The following is a 15,260-nucleotide window of genomic DNA, read 5'->3' on the forward strand; positions in this document are numbered from 1 at the left end:
ACTCAAGTTTATTCAAATTATGACTCCTAGAAGTAGGGTGAGCCCACAATCAGAGGGGACGGATTTTTACATAGGATTAAAAAAATGATCTTCTAGAAGAAAAAAAAGATAAACATTTAACATGGGAAAATGTGCAGAAAATTTTAAAGATTTATTAAAACAAGAATTACTTTCCTAACTTGTCAAGATATATTGTTCTGATTTCATCAGGGTTATGGCTACAGTTGAAAGGTGAGCCATGAGGCCCTCAGGCCTCTTGTTTGCCTAACTGATTGCTATTGTAATATTTTATTATATGGTAAGAAAGATCATAATGCTACATGTACATGTATCCATTTAGTGCGAAAAAAAACAGTTGACTTCTTCCTTGATGTTAAATTTTCATCCAAATAATTTAAAGATTAAAGTATCGAAATATAGTATAGTAATTAAAATTAGAAGACTATTTAAAAATTGACGTATTTTGTAGCAGGGGTTTAGGCACTATACATGTAGATATAAAACTCAAAATAAGGTGTATATTCCTTTTTTATTAATAAACAAATTAAAGTTTAACTTGGTATAAACGTTTAACTTACTGGTGTTTTTTTTAAATTCGAATGTACATTAGGGTTTGTTAATCATAATGTAATATTAATCTATAATATAAAGTCTGTTAAACTCACGATGAACTCCATTACGTCTGTGAAATATTGAAAGGTTCTATACTCTATTCAAATGTGACCACAAGCATCTGTGGGCTGTATAGCGGATTCAGCACATCTAATTTTTTATGAGATTGGATACTCAACGGTGGCATATCTTTACATATAATACATATACATGTATGGGCCTTATTCTCTTTTGAGAAGTGGACAGGCGTAGCCTACATCCACATCCTACGTCCACATTCTCTTTTGAGAAGTGGATGTAGGCTATGCCTGTCCACTCTTCTCAAAAGAGAAAAATATGGGCCTAACGTTATGTGTTTGGAAAATATATTTTACTAAGGATATTTGCGTTTTTCCGATTGAGTGAAATACATGTCTTTTTTTTAGGTTTTAAATGGAAATCTACTAATTAGTATTTGCTACATGCATTGATCGACTCATAAAAAAAATCCGGAATTATCTTGTTCAAATGGACTAGATATTATGCTACTTCCTGCTATTTCAAGTTAAATGCGCGGACATGTTTAGACTTCCTTAGTTACGTAACAGTTATTGCTATAGAGAAGCTGCGTTTTCGTGACTCTCAAAGATTGATAGTTTGTGAATACTATCAATCTTTGCCTTCGCCCATCGATTCGTCGAAAGTGTCCGGTGCTCGTGTGTGGTTATACATTGTTCAATTAGAACAGTTTATCAACAGTAAAATTATTTTTATTCTTTAATTAACTCAGAAACTCAGTTGAAAGGCCGTATTTGGATATCTTGAAAATCATTTTGTCCAAAGATGAAGGACACTAAGATTGTGACATGTGAAGCCCTGCCCAAGCGTGAACCAATTGTAGTAAATCGGGACGTTTGGTACAGCTTCATGAGCAAAGAGGATGCCGACCCTCAGGCCTGCTGGCTTGAGAGGAAGCGACAAGAGAGGATGAATGTAAGTTTTTGCTTATAATATGAAAGTAATGTTTTGCATGTATTTACAGTTGTTAACAATTTATGAAAATATTTTTTTTAATATTTGAAAATCATTTTATATAAGGCTGAAAAATCTGCCCTGGGAGCTTCCACATCTAGAATTTCTACATCTACAAATTCCTCCTCTGGGTCTGTGGTCTTGGACTCCTTGAAATTGAGATGTATTCAGCAGAAGGGTAGGGGTTTTGTATTTTACTTTGAATAGATTTATTGGGTCTGGTTAGTGTTTACTTGGCATATAAAAAGTTTGCTTTCCCTCTCTGACCAAATGACAAAAAATTTATAAAGCTTTAACTATTAATTAAACTTTTTTTTCTTTTTGTCATTTGAAATGCAGTTATTATAGCAAATATATTTTCTAATGGATTAAATTAGAAAAAATTAAGATCTTTTGTGCAGCTTTTATTAAATAAAAACAATTTCAAACTATGAGTAAAGGATATTAATTGCATTCATTTAGGTTAGTTTGGGGGGGGGGCTATTAAAGGATTTTCCTTTAAGATCATTAAATATTTACAGAAATACATTCATTTTTAATTTAATTATTCTCAAATTATAAATCATTTTGGAAACTTCTATGAAGGTATCATTTAATTGAAAAATGTATTTATACAATAGTGAACAGAAACCAAAACCAGACACCTTCTCCACCAAATTCAGTTTCATCAACTGCATCAGATGATGAGGTACCCAGAAACCTTGAAACTGCATCAGATGATGAGGTTCCCAAAAACCCTAAAAAAACATCTTCCAGGGCTGAATATGAAACTGAGAGAGCACCACTCTCAGGTCCTTCTAACAGCAAGCACTATGCCAATATCGGTCAATATTTAAACGAAATCTACAAAAGAGAACAGATTTGTGACATTTCATTCAAACTGGGCAACATTATTTACCCAGTGCATAAAGTCGTTCTTGCTAGTCAGAGTCCTTTGTTTGAGAAGTTGTTTAACAGCAAGGACTTTACTCAGCCACCTATCAGACCTAGGCAAATTAGGGTTACTGGTGTGTCAGATGAGGCTTTGAAAATATTCTTAAATAGCATTTATTCTGGTGATATCAATAGCGTTAAACCTGATTGTCTGCATGAGGTACTTGTTCTCTCACGGATGTTCGAAGTGCAGCAAATCACACAGATGTCTTTGAAGAAAATCTCCTCTCTTGGGCACCTTGACATGATTGAACTTTTGCAAAAGATGAGGAGTCATCAAGATGTGCAACTTTGTGACATTCTAATGGATGTGATAGCCAAAAATTTTATGGAGATTAGGAACAGTTCCTCTTTCTACGGCTTAGATGTGGACACCTTTTGCATGATTTTGTCAAATGAAAGGCTTGATGTAAATTCAGAGATGGACATTTTTGAGAGTGCCGTAAGTTGGCTTCACCATCATAAGGAGGATCGAATGAAGAATCTGGAGAGAGTGATGGACATGGTCAGGTTCTCGCATCTATCAAGCCAGCAATTGATGGAATGCTTCGTAAAATGTCCCACCCTTAAGCAGAGCCCCTGTAACGAAGAATTTTGACCCGGGTTGAAAATTGACCCGGGGGTCATTTTTCAACGTTGAATAATGAGACGAAAGGTGTTGAATAAAGACCCTAATCCGTTGAAAATTGACCCGCATCGTGGAATTTTGATCATGAAACCGGTTCAAAATTCAACAGCAAAGAAGCGCAAAATAAGGAATCAATATTATAACTTGAGTTTATTTAATTAAAAATTATCAGTTTATACATATTTATTCGTTATATTTATATGTTTCAATGGGGGTTGAGGGGGGGGGGATTAAAAATGAAACTTTATAAATGAACATTTTTTAATTTGCATATTATCCCTTTAAATATGTGATAACTATTTTATTTATAATAAACTTTTCCCTTATAATTGCTGTTTTGTGTGATATCTATGTTTTTTAAGACTATTTGTATATGACACAGGATTAATTATTTTAGTTAATTAGTATTCATATTTGCGTTCACTTATTTCAACTTGTCATGTTTTCATTTCCCATTGTTCATTTGTTTACATTCACACCGCTTCATTCATTCATACAATCATTCATAGTATGATAGTAGTACGAGAGGTCACGTGGTTACGTTTGGCGGGTGGATCAGTGAATGAATGGGTGTGTTAGACTGGTTTTTCGGGTTTAAGTGAGTGAGTGCGCATGTCCGTTTGCATTATCGAATTTTAGCACGAACTTTGATTTAATATCACGATTACGCCACCCAAGACAGACGGTTGAATTATTAAGCTTCATAGCTTGTCAACCCGACTATTATCTTAGTTCATATTGCTGTTATACTTGGTGAGTTATTTTAATCAAATATTGTGTAATTTAAATATTATTTAACTAAAGATAAATTTAATGAGTGAATGTAGAGAATGAGAGTGTTTTAGTAATATTATAATTGTATATGATTATAGATCACCTAGCTGTACTTGAGGAAACCATTTATTCGATATACAAATACAACAATAAATATTCAGTGTCATTTCCATAAGGCCTTGGAGTTCTTAATTGTTCCCAGAATATTATATATCATTACCCCTTGACATATACATAATTACACGTTAAAATATTCAATGCAGATAAACTCCATTTTTTAAATTTGCTGGAGAAGTGTACAAATGTAAATATTTTAAAAATTACTTTAATACATCATATTGTTTAATTTTGGTTTTACGTTCACCCAGTAAATTGAAACTTTGATATTGTTCATTGTAGATTTTCTAGGTGTGTGCAAATACAAAATTTAGAGTATGTCATATTGAGATTTTTGTGCTCGCACCCACTCAGTTTGTTAAAACTGTGATTATCTGAATTTTGTATTCACACCTATCCAGCCAATAACAGTGTACAAAATGATGATATGCTAACATGTAGAGTAACTATTTCATGAATAATGCTGTAGTAACTATATCTTGAAAGCCTTTTTTAAAATACTATTTGTTACGTAGTAACTAGGGTAACTAAATATCGTCAAATCGCTGATTTTTTTAGGCATAAACAATTCTGCTTCATGGAATCTGTAGCAAGTTAACAACCTAATTTTTGTACAGGATGACAATAAAATAATTTTGCTTAAATTGTTTCTAAATTGCTTTGATTACAAAAATTTATCATAAATACTAACAGTAATTGTTTTCGTCAATAAATAGGTAAATTGCATTTTTTTAATAGAAATATGTAGAAGATCATACAGCAGCGTTGGAGTAGATGGTTGACCTTCCTATCACAGCCACCTACATTATTAATTCAATTTAAACGTGTTTTATTGAACGAAATGTTCAAATTATTTAATGGATTGGATAAGAGTCATAGCCTATGTAAACCCTTTCAAACATACAAAGTCAAGAAGAAATTATCTATAGTCATAAGAACATAGTATTGCGAGTTTACAGAATATTATTGATATTATGTGCATATAAGACAGCAGATACTTGAATATTAAATAATTATCTGAATATTTATCATATATGATTGTATGACATATTGTTGGTAGACATGTTGACTCACACCTATATTAACAAACCTATCACCTTCATTTATACCTGCAGGGATACAAACACAAGAATGACATTTTCATGATCCAGCCCATTTGAAAAGAACAGTAAATAAAAGGGGACTATATATTAAGTAAATATACATGTATAATACTTAAATAGGTTTAAACCGTGTAACCTAAGAGAATGAAAAACGCTTTGGAGCTCTAATATAAATATAAACATGGGAAACAATTTTACAATTTTATCTATATGAAAAATCAGAACTACCATAAAGTATATAGTTCATATAAAAAGATACAATAATGTCAATAAGTTGTTTAAAAAAGTTCGTCTCTTTGTTGAGTATATCTTGGATATCTAGGAGGAAAAATCACATTTCCTTCAGATGCAGACCTACACTATAAACATCGACTCCCATCAGTTTAAAATATCCTTAAAGTAAGCTTTACTAGCTTTATTCCGTAATTGACGTAAAATAATATTTCCTATTGCCTTAACTGAAATTTTTGTAAGCTTTATGTATATTTTGTTTTTTAAGTTTTGACTTAAAGAAAGATAAAGTTGATGAAATTTTCTTTCCTGCATGAAGATTATTCCATAATTTAAATGTAGACGGAGCAAAGCTATTGTAATAAGTATATAGTGGTAGATAGAAAAAAAGGTCATTCGACCTAAGATTATATGTATGTTCAGTTAGAAAATATGATTGAATTCAATCTAACATATCTTGTAGTGCTAAACAATTTATAATCTTGGAGAATATAATTAGTTTATGTTTATCCCTTCGAGATTGTAAGGTTTCCAAATTAAGCTCACAATATAAAATGATTTTAGAAGAATTAACTCTGATCCCTGTCACTGTCCTGGTTGCTTCAATTTGTACATGTTTAAGCAAATCGGATTTTCCTTGATACAGCTGCTCCAAACAACATCACAATATTCCAGTCTAGGTCTGATAAAAGCCGAATTTTAACAAGTGTTTATCTATCAATTGTATGCTTAAGTAATCTTAATATATAACTTTTTGCATGCCTTTTCATGTATACCATTCATATAATTAGATCCTCCGACTGTATATTTATATATTTAGATATTTAGATATTTAGATGCAATCTTTCTTTTTTTTAAATTGATAACATTTTTGCTGTATGCCATATGTTTTTAATTTTGAGGAAATATATTACGTCAGTTGCCTGTGTTTCTAATTTACTGGTAATTAATGGAATTGAAAACTCAAAATGATAGTTCTAAATAAATTGCCTTTTTTAAAAAGAACTATGACTCTGCATATGCAGAAAATTGGATGGTGCTTCAATAAAGTTAATCGGACAAGTTTATGAAAAATTATTGTTATTAATAAGTATATATGTATAATACAGTATACATAAAAAAAGATAAAAATATGACAACCATTCATTTATTTTTTGTCAGGGATGCTGACTTCTTCAAATTAAGCATTATAGGTATCTGACATTATATCCTTTTGTCTTGATATAAATATATATACCCTTTACCCAATAAAACAGTATAGAGGTTATATTTTCAATTATTAGAAAATACAATGCCAGGTGCTTGTCGAATGGAGCTCTGTTGAATTGCATTAAAAGTGACAATAACGGGCAATACATTTGTTAGATATATTAATCAGAGATTATGACAAGTTGAAACTTAAAATTCTGTCACATGAGGGAATGAAGACAATGTCATCTATGTCAAAAAGTATTCTAACCCTACTCGCCTGTTCCATTCCGAAGCAAACGGTCATTTTCTTAGCTTTATTTACATAGTATAATGATAATAAATGGATATCATATTTTCAGTCTCAAAATTAAATGATTAATTGGACCTATCAACCTAAAAGAAATTAGCCCGTCCGCATATGTATCGGACAGTATGAACATTTTAAAACTAAAACTTTCAAATATGTGCATGATTGTACATTTAAACGGTGTAGAGTAAGTTCCAGTTCAGGTCAAAACTCTGAGGTTGGGGTCAATTCTCAACAGGATCAATTTTCAACGTGTCGATGTCTTCAGAGTTTAGAAAAATCTTTCTCATACCGTTGAAAAATGACCCCGGGTATAAATTTCACGATTTTGGTCTCAATTTTCAACGTTGAAAAATGACCCCCCGGGTCAATATTCAACGTTGAAAAATGACCCCCGGGTCAATTTTCAACCCGGGTCAATATTCTTCGTTACACCCCCATTGTGTGGGCTTGATCACTATGGCCAACTGGTAAGTACATGTACTCTTTAATCTTACCTTACTTTATAAATATGAAAAAAATAAATCATAGGCTTATAGCTTGAAATTAAACAATGAGCATAATCAATTCTAATACCAACTTTTATTTGTAACAACTTTCGTCAAACTGGTTTGAGGCTAATAATTTTTGGGACAGAGATCATCTGCTCTTTTTTGTTTTAAAAAAAAAATGACAGTGCATTAAAGAATATTTGAATTCAATGCATCTTTTATACCTTGATATAGGGTTCAAACCTCGATCAGCCTTAATCAGCAAGATCCTCTGAATCTGGAGATTCAGGAACCTAGGAGCCTTGCCAACAGTGGAGGGAGTGTTGAGCAATATCTAAAGGTGCATGAATAGTTATGTTTTATTGTTATAACATGAGTACAGTGTACCGAATTGTTTTTCCTTTTACATTGATTTATGCTGTTTTTTAATTAAGTATTTTTATACAGTATTATAAGCAGGTATTACTGGTAGTTAGTTTTACTTCCACACAAAAGATCAGAATTGATGTTTCTATAAATAAATGACTGAATTGACAGCATGCATTATCAGGTTTGCTCCATGTGCAGCAAATCCTGCTTAGATAGATTGATCATCAGTCTGTATATAAAGTATTTTCAAAGGTAAGTACAGTAAATGTATATGTTAAAACTCACCCCAAAACTGGAATGAATTTATTTTAATGGAATGACTGTATTGACTATAAACCACCTTGAAATTCATTTGTTTGCCCTTTTTTGACTTGCAATGTTTATAAACTTAGGAAGGGAAATTCATTTTTCTTTTCATATGCATGCATGAGAATTAATATTATGATTACACATATTATGATGCCCAGAATTTTATGAAATACACCTGCATACATGAATTACATAACTATTCATTAGCTGACTTGGAGAGAAAAAAAATTCTTTGAGAGGTGATCTAATATTATAAATATATTTGATATATCATTTCCTTTTTTACATGATGCATTTATATGTTTCAAGGAGAGAACAAAAACTTCATTGAGATGTGGCCTAATATCAGAAATATATATATATGATATTAGCTCTAGCTATTTCAACATTTCAATGCAACATTTCATTCTATGTCTGCTCCACATCCTGACCTATTCCTTTTCTGTCTTTCTTCTTCCTGTTGCCCCTATATAGACACACTGTAGCTCTGAGTTCAAGGAACCCGATGTCACTTATGACATTGTTCTAATGACTGAAGATGCTATGGAGGATTTTAATCGTCATGCCTGTTCCCGAAGTCAAAGCTGGTCCACCATTTCTGCACCTTGTATCAAGCAATACAGGGAATCAAAATGTAATATTTTATTGTCAATATACCATCAAAAAGTAAAAAGAAATTGATGTGAAAATGATATAAAAAGGAGGATAAAACAGTAAAAAGTATATTTTTCCAGGCTCATCATAAGGAAAATTGACTTGTTTTAATTCAGTAAAATTCCCAAAATGTAAGAAGACATCTTTGGATAAAGAAATTTGGTTTCCTAATAAGTAAGCTTATTTATATTAGTAGAAGAGAGTTTATCAAATGATGGGTGAAATATTATTACTTCATTCATTAATCCAACAAAACCTATTTTTCTATTATCCAAGTTCCTTGTTAGCGAGTTTTACTGTACGTGTTTACCTTGGTAACAATTAATGTACTATTTAGGCATAGCTTAGATATAAGCCATTTTATTTGTACATTACCTGTTTTTTAATCAGTTTATCTTTATGTCACCTTTATTCACTTGATGTAGTTGCAGGCAAAAGGGCATGGACAGTTGGATACTTTCAAGTTTAAGTTGATCAAGGTTTAAACTATAAACCTTATCAAAGTGCATGAATGCCCCTAATTTTTAGACACTTCAAATATTTAAATTTGAAATTCATTTAGAAGATGTTATTATTATGGTCCGTCCTAGGGACAGAGTAAAAAAAACTTCTTTACAAAGAATTTCATTATCAATGTGGAAATTGATATCTTAAAGTTCTATTGTTGAAACATTAATCATGCAGTTAGATATTCAGGTAAACAGAGCTAGGGACTTGCTTCATAATTACATGTATGTACATATGATGACCAGAGTTTATTATTTTGTAATAACTGAACTTACTTAAAACAGCTCATTATATGATCATAAATTACATATATACCTAGGGTCTATGATGAACGACAATCTGCAATGGGATCATAATCATATCAAACCAAGCTTAACTGGACTACAAAGCATGGATTGTATGATGGGGAGGAAACCTAAGCAAAAAGATGTTTCCATAGCAGAGGGGAAAAGCAACGACTGTGTCAAACATGTTAAAAAGAAAAGGAGTAAACGATATAAAAAACAGGACCTCTCTGATGTTGGTAGAGACGATTCCAGAAAGGCGATGGTGTGGGGAGGAGACCAGTGGTACATGGTTGGTAAGTAGATACAGTTCTACCTCATTATATAGAATGCCAGTATATTTAACTCCTAATACATGCACATGTACCCGGTAACTCTTATTACATGGACATCTGGAAGGAATTTGCATCAGGAAGTTCTATCCAGTGTTTCTCTGTGTGTGGGGGGGGGGGGGGGGGGGGGTTTAAACTTCTATATATTTCTAATCTGTGGATATCTTAAAATAAAATTATCCTTCCTTTTGATCAACAGTTCAAAATATTAATGAAGCTTGACTTATGCAATGCTTTTAGTTTTTCATGACATGTCATCAATATAATAAACTGAAGAACATGTTTTCTTTCATTCTTTTCTGGGTCTTACTTTTTCTAACTTGACCATATCTTTTAAACTTTAAAATGGAGACTTAATGTCTTAAAGGGAAAAAGTCACTGTTAGAAGTCTATCAGGATTGTAATAGTAGATAGATCAAGTTGGTCGAATTTCCATGGGACTTTGACAGGGTCTTGGGCAAAGCATATCACAAAATCAGCAAAAATTGCAGATGACCAAAATAGTTTTCATTTTGAAGAGAATATAAATATACGGTCAAATTTCGTTATCTCAAACTAGATGAGACTGTTTAAAAACTTCGAGATATTCAAGATATCGAGTGTAAAATACTTAAAAAAATAAGTTGTTGGGACTTACAAACCAATTCAACATATCCATGGTATTTGAGGTATCAGTGTTCAACTGTATTTGTCAAATCAAATTGTAGGTGGGGCCAGGTACAATGATTCGGAGTGTCCCTCCCCCACCAATAAAGTGTTTGTGTACTCGTACGAGACCAAAGAGTGGAGACCGGTGGCTCCATTGAATGTTGCCAGGATGGAACATTCCCTTTGTGAAGTAGATGGCTATATATTTGCTATAGGTGGAATAGGTGAAGGCAATCGGTATGTACCAGTATAACAGTCTTCACAATTTTCAGGACAAAAAAAGAAATATTGATTGAAAATAATGAAAAGAAATTTGGGTGATAACTTTTATAATTATTTTCATAAATTTTTCATCAATTCAGCTTGCTTTCATCGGTAGAGTGTTATAATCCTAGAACCAACTGTTGGTTCTATGTGAAGGCACTCCCTGAGCCCAGGGCTGCTGCCTCTACCTCGGCTGAGGGGGGCAATGTTTGTCTGAAAGGGGGATACAGTCAAATGAATCATGGGCAGCCCTCCAATTTTTACTATGAGAACAAAGTTGAATTATTCTACAACATGGAAACCAATAAGTAAGTAAAGAAGTCAAAACTTTTCTTTTCTGATTAGACTTGTATGCCTTAACTGTCCATCTCTATGGTAAGAAGAATCTAAATTGTGAAATTGATGGCTCTACCACCCCTGGGGTGCCACGGGCGGGGCCAAATATGCAAAAAAAGCCAAATTTTCAAAAATCTTCTTCTCTACTCCCACGCATGTGAGGAAAAAACTGGTTGCATGGTTATGATGTCCATGAGGCCCTCTACCAAAATTGTGAAATTTATGGCCCCTGGGTCAGTGGTTCAGGACATGAGGGGGGGGGGGGGCAATATAGTGTTAATGCATATAATGTTTAAAAATCTTCTTCTCTATTCTCACACATCTGTATAAAAAAACTGACTAATAATTATGTTTACCAGGAAGTCCTCTACTGAAATTTTAATTTTCATGTCCCCTTAGGTATGGGTTTTGACTCAATGGGCCAAAATGGATGTATAGATATAAATGCATATAACGTTAAAAAATTATCTTCTTTACTCCCACACCCCTGAAAGGAAAACTGAATTCATGATTTTGTAGACCAGATCTTTTAGTTTTTCACCAAAATTATAGGTTTCACAGTTCTTTTTGAAATGTGGTCGTCATTACAAATTTATAATTTTTCTACTCCAGTATGAAACCTAATTACAGCGAATTACAGAATACCAGTAGAGTTTTCAATAGCTTGTTGGATTCTCAATAGGGTATACAATTTGGTCAGCAAGGTATCACATCAGGTCTGAATCTAGGTCTTATGTTTACTCAAGTGTATATTGTTATTTTTCATTCAACCCAATCATATTGCACAAAGAAAGCCTCTAGAACATTCTCTTCTATTGTTAGAAGAATGTTCACCTGGCCAGCACTAGAATCTAGAATATCAATTCTGCCCAGAATAACTTAGAAAAATTTTCATAACTGTTATTCAAAAGACATTTCTGAAGAAACAAAAGGAAAACTTTTACAAGAGTAAGCTTAAAAAGAATAAAAAAAAAAATTACTGGACATTTTGGTTCCTCAATTCCTGGTACAACATACAGCATTTAATAGTATTTTTGTGCTAAAGCGCTGCTGCTTAATTAGTTCACACTAAAGCAGTACTGTTGGATAAATTATACAGAAAATATATTCCCAACAAAAAAAATCAAAAGGTGCAAATATTTACTAGATATAACTCACTTTATTGAAGTCATACCTGAGTAATCACACGACCTATAGCTAGATTTAGACCTAATGTGACACCTGGCTGACCAAATTGTATACCCTACTGAGCAATCCAGCAAGCTATTGAAAACTCTACCGGTATTCTGTAATTCGCTGTAATTAGATGCATATGAGACTCCATGACAAGTTTGTGTATGGGATACATATGTATATGCTACTCAGGTGACCGTTAAAGCCAATTGGCCTCTTGTTGTAAATGATGTAAGTAATGTGTGAACTTTATCATATTCTTCTTCTCTTTTGTATTTATTTTAAGGTTTAATTGTGATCAAATCCTATTTCTAATTTATTCACTGGATTAGTTATACTAAACAGTTTTTGTAATTCATAAATGTACATAATATGATTATAAAGTAATTTTTTCATATCTTTTTGTTTTCAGGTGGTTAAGAAAATACTGAGGCCAATCCATCAAACTAAAATCTTTTCTGAAGTTTTTTATTCTTTAAGGACAATTTAAAATCTGAACTTGATCAAATTTAAATCTTTATTATCATTGTAATATTTTTTAATTGGATACTTTAGAAACATTGATGTAAAACGTGGCAAAAGTAAATAAATTGTATGCAACTGTTAATTGGCATTCATTTTTTTTGTTACTTTGAATTTATTTTATAAGTTTGCATGTAAAGAGTATGAACTTTTCCGGCAATGGAACAGTGCCTGCAATGTGGGGGCTTAATTGTCCTGGCCAAATAGTCAATACTTCTACTCTTATAGGTCAATATACCTTACGTTTCAAAAATATTCATATTGTTATTGTTTTGTGTCTGTTTTTTTAGAAAATTGATCTAATAACATTTTTTCCATTACTATTTAAAAAATCTATTTGAAATAATTTTAATAGAATAAAAGTATTTACAATGCAGTGACTCTGCTTGTTCATTCCTCGAGCAAGGACGCCATTTTCAATGGGAGAGGAAAATCTCACATTTGCGGACCTTTCGGAACTTATTTCGAAAGAATTTAAAGTGTTTGAAGACAAAATCGATTGCAAATTAGAGAGTTATCGCAAAGAATTACACGAGCTCGCTCGGGAGCCGATTACATGTGATAGTTTGGACGATCGTGATCCGCCACGTGGCAGTGCCCCGATCACTGGCTGCACTGAACAACCCAGTCCCACTTTTGTATGTGCCGCTGGGATAGGCCCGGATACCCAGGGTGAGTTTCAGACATTAAAAGATACTTTGAATAGAGTAAAGCTTCCATCCGAACTTAAGCTAAATGAATCACGTCAAGGGATCCAACGCGCGGATCAAGCGGTGTACCACTTTTTGACAAAATGTGCTAGATATGCAGAAACTTCCTTAAAACTACTTTCTACAATAGAGCCAGGAACAAAAATTTCCTCGGAAACACTCGAACAATTCTTTTTGATAAACCAAGCTCAGATTCAGTATCTACAGGATGAATACGCATCCATCTTAGTCAACAGCCAGTTCGACTCGACGACATCAAAACTCTTTCGCGCACTGCAAAAGAACACTTCCGGACTTAACGCCAGTTCTTTGGAGACGTTACGGTCGGCGGCTTCCTTATCAGCGGCGGCCAAACCACCACCATCCAGACAGTATAGTGGATTTAGCAATCGTGGATACTATAGGGGTGGATCTCGTGGAGGTTATAGGACCGGACCGGACACGTTCGATCGTTTTTCGCGCCGACAGTTCCCTACCAAAAGAAGACCGGACGACGGTTCGTCGGACAGGGACGTTCTTGACATCCAATCTACTTTTTAATGTGTAGGGCGACTTTAAGAAAGAGTATCTCACACTGGAATAAGATTGGTACATCAGATGTTGTTAAACAGTGGATATTGGAGGGTGTGAGGTTGCTTTTCCACGAAGTGCCGGATAACTTTGAACTACAAAATCATACATTGTCCAATGCACAACAATTGTTTATACAATCTGAAATTCACAGACTCATTGAATGTGATTACATAGAGGTATGTGAGAGAAAACCTAAGTGTGTGAGTCCTTTGGGTTGTGTGCCAAAACGAAATGGTAAATATAGGTTGATTACTGACTTGAGAAATTTAAACTCATTTTGCTCACCTTCTAGATATAAGAATGAGGATGTGAGAGATCTTGCATCAATCTTAAAACCTCATGACAAATTCATTTCTTTAGATATTAAAAATGGGTTTTACCATATCCCTGTCCATCCATTAGATAGAGAGTATTTAGGATTTTGTTGGTCAGGTGTTTATTACAGGTGGAAAGTACTACCTTTTGGCTTGAATTCTTCGCCTTACTTTTTTGCAAAAAAAGTCAGACCAATGTTAGAGTATCTTAGAAGCATTGGTCTTAGAGTTACAGTTTACGTCGACGATTTCTTGCTGGGTGCATCCGACAAGTATATTGTAGATGCTAAAGACCAATTGTTACATACATTAGAAGATTTAGGTTTTTTAATAAATTTTGAAAAGTCCCAATTAAACCCATCAACAAAAATTAACTATATTGGGTACACTATTTCTAATGCACAGAATAAGCTGATCGTAAAAGTTCAGTCTTGTCGCATTTCAAAACTGAAACGCGCCATACGTCGCGCATTAAAGGAACGATACATTAAGACGCGTTCGCTCGCTAAGATTGCCGGTCAGTGTGTATCAACTGCGTGGGCAGTCACGCCGGGAAAATTATTGCTGAGAAATATATACCGTTTATTAAGTAAACGAGATTCTTGGGATTCCAATCTCGCGATCGGCGCGGAGGTCGTTAATGAGCTAACGTGGTGGCTAACTGCCGCGAGTCACTGGAATTCGCGAGAATTATGTACTCGTCCAGTAGAAATTCAAGTTATTACGGATGCCTCCCACCTTGGATGGGGCGCTGTTTGCAACGGCAAAGTAGCTTCAGGGGACTGGAACACGCGCGTGTCTTGCGCATCATCAAACTACCGCGAAATGATGGCAATTTTATTGGCGATCATATCATTTCGGGCGATG

The 15,260-nt window shown here is 33.6% G+C and overlaps 1 protein-coding gene across 2 annotated transcripts; it reads left to right on the forward strand.

Moving 5' to 3' along the window:
• The first annotated feature begins 1,183 nt into the window (after nucleotides 1-1,183).
• Nucleotides 1,184-12,832, forward strand: LOC105320927 (kelch-like protein 3). 2 transcript variants are annotated; one of them, XM_066085459.1, is made up of 10 exons: nucleotides 1,186-1,584; nucleotides 1,690-1,801; nucleotides 2,244-3,132; nucleotides 7,342-7,377; nucleotides 7,633-7,738; nucleotides 8,551-8,710; nucleotides 9,557-9,817; nucleotides 10,561-10,738; nucleotides 10,864-11,073; nucleotides 12,687-12,832. In XM_066085459.1, the coding sequence occupies exons 1-10, from the start codon at nucleotides 1,435-1,437 to the stop codon at nucleotides 12,703-12,705; spliced, it is 2,121 nt and encodes a 706-aa protein (XP_065941531.1). In that variant the 5' UTR covers nucleotides 1,186-1,434; the 3' UTR covers nucleotides 12,706-12,832. The 2 variants fall into 2 exon arrangements, with proteins under 2 accessions (XP_065941532.1, XP_065941531.1); XM_066085460.1 differs by lacking the exon at nucleotides 10,864-11,073 and having other exon boundaries at nucleotides 1,184-1,584.
• Nucleotides 12,833-15,260: the final 2,428 nt, after the last annotated feature.

This window comes from Magallana gigas, chromosome 5 (genome assembly GCF_963853765.1).
Source record: "Magallana gigas chromosome 5, xbMagGiga1.1, whole genome shotgun sequence".
Taxonomy (NCBI): Eukaryota; Metazoa; Mollusca; class Bivalvia; order Ostreida; family Ostreidae; genus Magallana; species Magallana gigas.

Coding starts and splice junctions, on each gene's coding strand:
- LOC105320927 (XM_066085459.1), top strand. CDS start 1,435: ATGAAGGACACTAAGATTGTGACATGTGAAGCCCTGCCCAAGCGTGAA. Junction 1,585..1,689: donor AGCGACAAGAGAGGATGAAT/GTAAGTTTTTGC, acceptor ATTTTATATAAG/GCTGAAAAATCTGCCCTGGG. Junction 3,133..7,341: donor TGTCCCACCCTTAAGCAGAG/CCCCTGTAACGA, acceptor TTCTTCGTTACA/CCCCCATTGTGTGGGCTTGA.